Source organism: Triticum urartu, chromosome 6A, assembly GCF_056163025.1.
Source record: "Triticum urartu cultivar PI428250 chromosome 6A, HENAU_Tu73, whole genome shotgun sequence".
Lineage (NCBI taxonomy): Eukaryota > Viridiplantae > Streptophyta > Magnoliopsida > Poales > Poaceae > Triticum > Triticum urartu.
In genome coordinates this window covers 601,060,513-601,071,055 of record NC_141878.1, presented here as the reverse complement: position 1 = coordinate 601,071,055, position 10,543 = coordinate 601,060,513, and the positions used below count along the sequence as shown (strand labels likewise).

The following is a 10,543-nucleotide window of genomic DNA, read 5'->3' as shown; positions in this document are numbered from 1 at the left end:
AACTGGAGGATGTCCGAATCAGCCTCTCCTAGCTTGTATCGGCAAAGGAGGTGATTCAGGCTATTATCAGGCTACCGGATAAATTTATAAATTCAGCCACTTTGGCTCATAGGTGTATATGCACCCATTGTTTAAATACATTTTTCTAAAGTTAAAATTTTTTGAGAAAAAATCCCACATATAAATCCGGACATTATATGTGCGTGCACCAAGTTTCGGTGAAAAATGACATTTTTTGTGGCTTGTGTAAAAAAGACAATTTTCGATGCTTGATTATAGCTATTCACGAGGTATTTTTTTTATCTTTTTTATACATGCCACAAAAAATGTACTTTTTCACCAAAATGTGTGTGCGAACATTGGATGTCCGGATGTACACACGGGTTTTTTTCTCAAAAAAATTTAACATTTTGAAATGCGTTTTTTACACATAATTTCATAATAGGTGTATATACACCTAGGAGCCAAAACGCCGCTCTCTTTATACGTCCCCTTCTATTCATCTTGATGAAAAGTTTTTTAGATGGAGGAAGTAGATGGGAAACGTTTCCCACCCATGCGTCGGCCCAACCGTTCCGCCGGTCACGCGCTGGATGTGGGATCAAAACTGATCCAACCAACCGCATCGCCTCTCACATAGGCCCACTTCTTCTTATCTCTTCTCAATCGAAACCATCCATCTCTCCCCTGTAGTTGCCATGGCCGCTACCTCTGGCGCCAAGTCATGGCCGCGCCAGCCCCCGGCGACGCCGCTGCTTGCACAAGCCCGCGCCCACAGAACTCCTTTTTCTCTGATGCGCTCCATCATGGTCGCGCCCTCATCCTCCCTCTGATGCTTGCGTCATGGTCGCACTCCCTCCTCACCCTCAAAGCTCGTCGCCGTGGCCGCCTCCTCCTCCACCCCCACCGCTCCATACTGCAACAGATGTGCTCGATGTTGGAACTCATGTGGCTGCGTGTTGCATCCCATGGCCATGGCTGCGAGCTATTTTGTTCAGGGGAGGCCATGATTTTTTTTTGTTGACGAGCTGCAACCAACAACCGGCGGCAGTGGAGCTGTAACTGACAATCGACAGAGCTGCAATCAGTGATACAAAATGCTACGACCAGGGCTAATTTTTGCTGGAACCAAAAAAGGGAGCGGAGTATGCAAATGGCGCCAAGAAGCTGTGAACAGTACCTAAAAATGCTACAACCGATGTCCAAGGAAGCTATCACCGGCTTCTTCAAAAGTTTCAAACAAAGACGGGGAAGCTGGGATGAGGGCACCGGCAAACCAAGAAAGGTGCAACCGGCTATGAGATAGCTGCAACGGTTCTTTTGAAAAGCTTCAAGCCGGAGAAACGGCATGCACGACGAGCTATGACTGAAGGTGATGATTTTTTTTTGTTCCAACCGTGTTGGCTTTTTGCTACCTATGGTGACAGGTTTTTGCTACATCCATTTGTAGTCCACGGTGGAGCTACGAACCATGACGGCGGAGATGACTTTTTTTGCTGCAATCGTTGTCAATTTTTGCTACGACCGGCGAGAATTTTTGCTACATCCATTCATGACAGAGATGCAAATCGATCGGGACGGCAACGACGCCTCATTTAGCTACAAGCCATCACCGGCGTCGACCTGGTGCTACAACCGTCGGCCTTGTCCAGTGTCATCGTCGATAGGCAGGATCAATTACACACAGTGTCTAGTACTGCCAGTAGCGAGTCGATCTCCTCTGTAGCTGTGGTGTGTGTACGTACTCATGTGTGTGCGTGCTGTAATTAGTCCATTTATGAATTGATGATGCGAGTTGGTTAATTTGCCGCCGATGGATTTGCTCTGTCATGCTAGTAAAGACTCAAGATCTCATTCTTGCTCTTTGCTCTGCTCTGAACCTCAAGAAAACTCTCATTGCTGTGTGCGCTGGGGCAGGGCTCTCCACGGGAACACGGATTCACAGTAATCCGTCTTCACTATTCCTTTTGCGCTAACCTTGCTATCCCGTCTTCCACTCTCCGAGAGGAGAAAATTGGGTATTTGCCATTTTCAGTGTGTGGCTTCTCTAAATTGCCACTTTTAAGATTGGCTTCGCAAAATTGCCACTCTACCCGTTGGCTCCTTGATTACCATGCCACTTACCTCTTTTTAGTGATTTTTTTTTCCTTTTCCATTTATAAGCACAGGAAAAGACCAAACTACCCCCGAGTCTATGTATACAGTGTTAGAATTGTGTCGAATATTATTGTCAAGGTAGGTTACAGTTGGACTTGATTTTGGACTGTGTGTAGACAGGGTAGGAGTTGTGACCTAATGGGACACTTGTATCCTAAGTCTCTCATATATAGCGGGGGTAGACACACGATGTAACCTATGCCAACATAATAACACAAGTATGCAGGGGGAGCCGGCGGCGTTTGCCGGCGCCCGGCGTATTGTGACGGTGTCACGGGGAGGAGCGTCCTCAGACCCCGGGGATGTAGCCATGATGATGAACCTCGTTAACAAATCTTGATGTCATGCTTGTGTGATTGCTTGGTCCTCGGTAAAACGACAGAGTGCCTCGAATTATTCTAACAAGTGGTATCATGAGTAAAAGGTGACGTGGTGTTGATGAGGATGATCGACGGAGACGACGGAGTTCCGTGTGAATAGATCATGGCCGTGGCGGTAAATCGATGACGTCGTCAGTGAGTTGCAACGAGGAAGATCCGGAAGCGGAGCTGTCGGGTTGTTTCTAGAAGCGATTGGAAGGGACAACGTGTGGCTTGTGTTACGAAGCGATCGGAATCAGCGGTCAGGCTAGGCGAGATCCCCGCAAAAAGAAAAAAAAAGGCTAGGCGAGATCGGATCAGCTGGAACGGCGGCGGCTTAACGCGGGCGCGTTGGACGGACTCAACGATTCTGCGCGATTGCTCTGCTCTGAACCTTAAGAAAACTCTGCTCGCTGTGTGCGCAGGGCTCTCCACGCGAACACGTATTTCCAAGAACCCGTCTTCACTGTTCCTTTTGCGGTAACCTTGCTATCCCGTCTTCCACTCTCCGAGAGGCCGAGACTAGGGTCCGTGTACTACTGGTAGGAGGCGATGGTGTGGCTGCAGTACACGGCGACCCGGCGGCAGCGCGCCGCCACGGCCGGCCTCTTCCTCACCGGGGCCGTCCTCATCGCCGTCGCCGCCCGCCTCTCCTACGCCAACATCGAGCCCTCGCGCGCCAAGGCCGCCCGGCGCCGCGAGGTCTTCGAGGCATTCATCGCCCGCAAGCGCGCAGCTGCGGCCGGAGCCGGAGCCGGAGGAGTAGACTCCCGCCCCAGCCCGGATCCCGCCAAGCCCTAGCCAATCCACAGGATCACGCGCTTCAAATCGATTCAAGCTGCTGGTCGCCAGCGCTGCTGGTTGCAGATACTAGTGGTAATTTCTTCTGCAGCAAAAGGGGGGCGATTTCGGTGTTCTCAGCTGGATTGTGATCTACTCCTATTTGGTTGCATTATGGATTTTCCACCTCGGTGGCAGCAATAGATTGATGATAGCGCAGAGTTTTTGTTCTGATTTAAGCAATTCAAACACCAACACCACCATGTCTGCTATACTGTTAAGTTTTGCTATCCACAGTATGCTGTGTAAATCTGAGCTTCTGTCCCTCCTCATATTTGATTGCTGTATTTTCTGCCGGGAGGGAGATACTAGCAAACAGAAGAACCGTTTTAACTGATTGTTGTTCTGTATTTTACATTCTGTTCTATGAACACTTTCTGTGACAATCAGGAAAAGCAGGAACTCCCGAGGAACTGAAATTTGGCACCTGCATTTTGGTAGAAACTTTGTGTGTTATCTATTTATTCCTTTCTTGAAGTATTTTGTTTATCCAGCCATGGAAATATGTACGTGGATCCTCTTCAGTGTGGCCTATCAGCTATGGCAAGGATCCGTGTGGTCAGACGGGAGGATTACGGTTCAGAAAATGGAGATAGTCAGATCTCAGGTGTAGGAGTACCAAGGGGATTTGTGAGAAACAGAGATGGTCCACCAGCTGTCGTGGTAATCCTTCAATATGTATGTGTTTCTTCTTTTGAATTTTTTTTTCTGTGCATTCGCCATTCTGTGTGTTTGGTAAAAATAGAAGGCGTCATTATGTGATTATATGCTAGCATTGTTAGATTGGAGGCAACATTTACATTTATGTTTCATCACTTACTGTGCATTAATACACATAACCATGTCAGTCATTCACTTGATTTCATGATAGATTCTTGTATCGGCACTAGTTTATGATAGATTCTTCTACTGATATTCTTCAGTCTGCCAACAGTTGCCAACAGATCCTGAAACCACAGTTCCCATCAAATCCTTCATTTTAGTTCCTGCATATGTGCAATTCATCGCAACCTAGTACCTCGTCGAAAGTAAAGTCTGTTCCTCAACCATTGTAGGTTGTAAGCTTATGGCTCAATTCCTGGAAACACGCTACTCAAATGTTCATGTATGATAGGTAAATAGGTTTGTCATGGTTAGCTTGAACAACCAGTGGGAGGCCATGGCTATAGCCAAGATAATTGGTGAATGAGAATCACTAGTAGGTTAATTATTTGTCGGGATATCTCTCCATCATGGACTTGTACTCTTTGTTCCCTGCAGTATATGCTTTTCCACTGCACTCTCTATACACCTACTAGTAACATGTACCGGTTTTACTCTTGTCGGTATTACAATCTCAAATGCAATATTACCCTCCGCAATTTCCAAATTTACACAGTACTAGTCTGTTAATACTTGTTTTGAGGGTACTTTTACTTCTTTCCTAAGTTTTATTAGTGTACTTTTACTGTCCTCTATAGATTTGCACTATGTGTTTTTGTGCCACATCGCACTTTGGGCATTAGAGGATCTTTTGATCATGATAGTTTCTCCTGGGGACCATTTCTCTTTTGATAATAAGTACGGGTAGGTGGGCCTGTGTCGATGATTCCTTATAGCCCGGCAACCACACTATCTTATACCACTAGGGCAATATATCCATTCCAGGGGGCAGGAGAGGATGATATGTAGGCCCATCTCTGATATCCATTTCCACAATGCTCAGCTAGGGAATTTATTAGACATAAATATTAAATGTTGCAACATTTCAAACACACTGAAATATCTTTATTGTACGACGTAAGATGACAAAAAGTATTTGCATTGGTCATCTTGCATGTCGACCAGTCCCTGGAAAATGGTTAATTACAGCAGGTGAAAAATGAAGAAAGACTCATCAGACCACTGATCTTAGTTCCCGGCCAGAGACGTCAAGAATGCCAATCCTGCGATCACGATCATAATGTTGAGGAAGTAGTTGGACTTCATAGGTTTATTTGGGCTGCCTCCAAGGCCCTCGTACTCGGCTCTGATCTTCTGCTTCATCGTATCGGACAACTCTCTCTGCAAAAATTCACACACAAACAATTTCCAAAGATTTCAAAGATACTCACAGAGCCAACCATTTTTAAATTTTGGCACACAACTTGACTAGCATGCTGCGTCCAAACATCTTAGAGCCAGGCATAGATTGTATAAGTGTAAACCTTCTTGTAGGAGTATTTGGCGGCAACGAAGGGCTCTGGCTGTGGTCCTGCGCCATTAGTATCACTTGTTGGTGCTGGATCAGCAACCACCTTCTCTTCAGTTGCCACGGCACCCTTGTCATCGTCCAACGAGAATCCCTTCAGGGTAATATCAAATCATGCGTCAGGTTTTACCAAAACTTGAGCAGCTAGAAGTACATGTGGAATGCAAGAGCCTAAAGATCTGAACTTCCTTTATGTCGCGTTTGCTCGTTAGGCATTGAAAGGGGAGGATGTCGAGCTCACCTCAGGAGGATCAAACTTTGCACCAAGGTTGCTCAGTTTAGCATGGGCTTCGGCGTAGTCTTTGAAGAATGCCTCCTGGTCCTCTGCGTACTTCTCCGCATATACCTGCGTGTGCGCAAAAAGTGAATTTAGGTATTGCTATTTCATAGCAGTATCACCAGCCATAAAGTGACAACAATTAGGTTTACCTTGAATGATGGGTCATCAAATAGCGCAGCATCTGTAGGCAATACTAGTAGCTCCTGATCTCTTTGCTCTTTTATGTCCTGAAACCATTGTTGACACCTCAAATGATCGACACTTCAATCAAAATTTTAATCGGCAAAGCATGAAAGAAAGGGAGCCTACCTTGAAGTAACTGTTATCAAACTTCAACCATTCAGCCGTCCATGATTGCCCTCCAGGTTCACCAGGCCCATCCTTCTGTAGACACAATGTAAAATTAAGAGCTTAATTTTGGCCAGATGATTCTTGACCAGTTGAAACTAATCAGAATCAAGTAAGATAAGGTTGCAAAGATTTTTAAAGCACGATTTGGGTTTTGAGTTTTGACTCCTAATTGAAGAACATACTGTATATTTTGTTTCTGGCTTTCCCCAACCACTCCTGTCAGGGCGTGACCTTCCAAGTGTGTGTGCTCCGGACAATGCAACAATTTCCTGCACAAAACACCTCAAGTTATCAGCAACACACAAGCAGACATGTTTTTTTTTTCAAGTTTCTAGCATCATCCCACACCTTGTCATCAAGGCCCATCCTATAGAATACCTCCCTAAGGTGTTCAGCAGGTAAACGTGGGCCAGCATCTGCGTAACATACGCATTTAACATCAGTCAGTTTATTCACCTTGATAAGTACCCTCCCAAATTGCAAATTCAGACATTTAAACGCAGAAGAAGACATCGCTCCTAAAATCATGAATTTGGCAGAAAGACAAACCAGGAAGCCTCCCCTCAGGTGGACATTGTTCAGGTGCTGTGATATCTACCCGCCCATATTTCATCGGAAGTTTCGGGCCACCGGCTTCCTGGAATGGGATTGACAAAAGAAATTAGTACATGCATAGAATCTACGGGTCATTCTGACAGAATAACCTAGTAAGATACTTGAGCAGAGGAAAGGCTGAAACCTCAATTGCTGTAGCACTCGCCAACTGGAACAAATCTGCATAGGTGATACCTGGGTATTTGTCCTTGATTGGTTGAATAAGCTTTAAAGCACTAGTAAGACCTGGCAACAAGACATCCAAGTGGTTTAGCTACTACCCTACACTTGGCAAGGTACAAGGTTTGAGGAAATTAGCGTGACAAAATACCAGCATTGGCTCCATGACTCAACTCAGGATCAAATCTTAAGCTTCCGTCGGCTCCACCTCTCTGTGGCCACTCCTCAATATTTTTGTCATATGTACCCGAATCATGCCATCCCAAACGGACCTGAACATAATAGAAAGTTTTAGCACCTGCATACGATATGTGACGACATGTATATGATGATCGGGATTTTTAGGTTTGTGTCCTAGAATTGACGATATCCTCCCTTCACTCATTTCTGCAAGAAGACACTTGTTTCATATCATCTGACAGAATTGACATGCATCACAATTATGCTCATCTCCATCAGGTATCAATGGTATTGCACCCTTCACTCCTGTAAGTGTTAGGGAGCCTCTCCTGGGTTGTTGTTGTATCTCGTAGTGAATCCTGGTGAGCTGCTACCCCTCATCTGTCTCCCTACGCACGTTTGTCGGTGGACTCCTCTTGCAGCTTAGTGAATCTCTTCTCTGATGAGGGCAGGGTAGAACAAAAAAACAGAGCAACGACAGAGAGCACACACACAGGTACTTTCGTTGGGAGCCTTCCTTTTATTTTTTCCAGAGTTGTGCCCCTTTTACAATTCGGCTGCTGATAAGACTATACTGACAACAAACAATACCCATGCCGCCTGCTGGTGCACGCACACGCACACGAGAGTTTGCTTGTTGGCAACAACTGTGAATCGATCCAAGGCGAGCATACTAATCGGAGCATTGATCATGCGGCCCCTCTGTGAAGTACTCATCTCAACTCTTTTTGATAGCTTCGATGATGCCAAGATTCCAAGAAGCAAAGTGCACAGGTGAACACCTGCTCCATCAAAAAGACACTGCCGAGTGCCACGCGAACCAGAAGGAACAGAGGCACGGGTGGCTGCGGCGTGGCGCACCAACTGTTTTCGTCGTCGCCCGTCAGGATCAGTGCCAGCCAGCAGCCGGCGACCAGCCCAGTCCCCAGTTTCGCCGCCGCCACCGCCGGCGGACGAGCGTGTCCCTACTTTTGCGCTCATAAATCGGCAAGTGAAGAAAACATTTGAGGGAGACAAGTTAAAATTTTGATTCAGTAATGGTAGTAAGATGATTTTTGAGCGATCTGATAGAGATGCTCTGAGCGCTCAGACTTTGCTCTGCTTCAGTTTCGGTATGCAATGCAATATACTGCCAGTTTGTTAGCAGGGATACGATGATCGATTTGCAACCCAGAGAGTAGAGCTGAACAGTATGCAGAGAGCAGGACTACAGAGTATGTACATACCAGGATAGGGTGGCAGTAGGTGGTTTTGAGGATCTCCTTGATGTCCTCCCGCGCGCTCTTGAGCTGCGCGGCCTCCGACGCCGCCATGCATCGGACCACCCGCAGCCGTGGCACCACCCCGGCGGCGCCAGCGACACCGCGCCCTCTGCTTGCAGCCTATGTAGTTCGGTACCAGTCACGTTAGCAAGCTGCTTGGCATCGGTAAGTCCAATCGAACTAGGCAGGAAGATAAGAGAACCGACCGACGGACCTGTGAGAAGCGCGAGGGCGACGGGCGGAGCCGGAGCCCGGAGGCTACGGTGGCGCGGCGGGTCGACGAGGAAGGCGAGGCCGCACTAGGGAGCAGGGAGGCCGATGCCGCGAGGCGCTCCGCCATGGCGGGGTTGGAGTGTCGGGAGAAGAGAACTGGGGAGGGAGTCGAAGGTGGCCAGCGAGAGGCGTGGGGTGAGAGTGGGGAAACGAGCCTAATCCAGGGCCCCCAATGGCGGCACGACGCGTGGCACGGGAGTGCACAAGAATACGCGGGAGAACCAACCGCTCATGCAACGCAACCCAAAACAGCCAGCGAATACAGCTCATCGCACGAGAAGGCACCCACCAGTATATTCGTCTTCTGCTCGGTACTCTGCTTTTCAACAGAAACTTTGCTTTTTTTTTTGAGGGGTCAGAAACTTTGCTTTTACATGGACAAACTCAGAGCAACTCTAGCAGACCCCGCATCCCGTCGGCCCGCAAAACGCTTTTGCGGGCCGGCGAAGACAGCCACAGATGCAGACCCTTCAAACAGACCCGCATAAAAGTATATTCGCAAAATATGTTTTTCTACGAGTCGGCTTCTGTGCGTTCTGCTCGTGCATCATCGTGACGACCCGCAAACAGAAAAACTGTAAGTCTCGCATTTGACATAGGGTTTCACAAACAAGTTCAAATTCAAATAACATATCATAGTTTTACGCGCAAATAAAAGCCAAGTTCATTACGGCAAACGCAAAAGGAGGGCTCTGCAAGAAAAGTTTGCGCCCATGTCCGGCATCATCTTGGTCGATCTCTACTTCGCACCATCGAGTCCATCTTGAAGTTCATCGCCACCACCGAAGCCACCTTCTGCGCTTGTTCCAACTCCCGCACCGAAATCATCAACATTGACACCATATGGAGCGGAGAAAACATCTCCGGAACTGTAGCACGCACCGGCCGACGCCACCATTCTCCTCTTCAAGATTTCTCTCCTTGCCATATCATGCCATGTTTTGATGAGATCGTCCATGTCATTGCGGTTCATTGACATGATCTTGTTCTCTTCGGCGAGCAGCTTGGACATGGCTTTGTTTTCTGCAGCGCGTGCTCTTCTCTCCTCAATGGCAGCTTTGCGCAACCCCTCCTCTTTGAGAAATTGCCACTTTTCTTGTTTCTCCTTTGCCTTCTTCTCGGTCAATTCTTTCTTGATCTCCAACGACTTCAACAACATCGACTTGTTTGATTGCACCATGGCATCAATCTTCTCCCTCAAGCTCGATGCTTCTTGCTCTCTCTTCATCTTCTCCTTGGTCTTCTTGTCGCCATCGGGCTTGTGCAAATTTCTTGGGCCATCATCATCCTCATCTTCATCCATGTTTGTAAGTGAGCCTCTCTTTGGCGGGGACTCTTTGTCGATCAACTTCCACTTCTCGCAATTTTGGAGCAATTCCCAACAATGCTCTAGTTTGAAGAATTTGCCTTCCGAAGCTTCCATGTTCTTGTATCTATGTTGAGCAATCATGTCCTACAAAATGTGAACAAAGTGATGCAATCATTTTCCATGATGCAAATATGATGATGCACAACTTGAACAAAGGCAAAACAAACTCACGTTGTCGGACTTCACGGTGCCACTTGGAGGTGCATTGTGTACTTACTCTAAGCAAGCTGCCCAACAGCTGCACATTGGTTTGATATTCTCCCAATGCCCTTGAAGCGACTGAAATGTGCGCGGAGTCTTATTGGAATGCTTTGCCATAATGCGGAAGTATTGATCTTCGATCCTTTACCAATATCTCCTGGCGGTTTGAGAAGTTCCCGTGCATGCATCAAGAGACACCGCACTCCATGCTTTGATCAAAACTTGATCTTCCAAGATCGTGTAGTTCTTCGATCTTATGCTTTTCCC

General features: G+C 47.1%; 2 protein-coding genes across 3 annotated transcripts; one reads left to right on the top strand and one right to left on the bottom strand.

Annotated features, from left to right (window-relative positions):
- The first annotated feature begins 2,951 nt into the window (after positions 1–2,951).
- Positions 2,952–4,924, top strand: LOC147967122 (uncharacterized). 2 transcript variants are annotated; one of them, XM_087529267.1, is made up of 3 exons: positions 2,952–3,392; positions 3,851–4,034; positions 4,412–4,924. In XM_087529267.1, the coding sequence occupies exon 1, from the start codon at positions 3,069–3,071 to the stop codon at positions 3,315–3,317; it is 249 nt and encodes an 82-aa protein (XP_087385393.1). In that variant the 5' UTR covers positions 2,952–3,068; the 3' UTR covers positions 3,318–3,392; positions 3,851–4,034; positions 4,412–4,924. The 2 variants fall into 2 exon arrangements, with proteins under 2 accessions (XP_087385393.1, XP_087385392.1); XM_087529266.1 differs by lacking the exon at positions 4,412–4,924 and having other exon boundaries at positions 3,851–4,207.
- A 138-nt stretch (positions 4,925–5,062) lies between these two features.
- Positions 5,063–8,890, bottom strand: LOC125515615 (putative L-ascorbate peroxidase 8, chloroplastic). Its single transcript, XM_048681125.2, has 12 exons — positions 8,648–8,890; positions 8,398–8,553; positions 7,143–7,263; positions 6,957–7,057; positions 6,767–6,854; positions 6,566–6,633; positions 6,400–6,486; positions 6,176–6,250; positions 6,016–6,093; positions 5,828–5,932; positions 5,543–5,680; positions 5,063–5,399 (listed from the first exon to the last, which is right to left on the bottom strand). The coding sequence occupies exons 1-12, from the start codon at positions 8,771–8,773 to the stop codon at positions 5,247–5,249; spliced, it is 1,296 nt and encodes a 431-aa protein (XP_048537082.1). The 5' UTR covers positions 8,774–8,890; the 3' UTR covers positions 5,063–5,246.
- Positions 8,891–10,543: the final 1,653 nt, after the last annotated feature.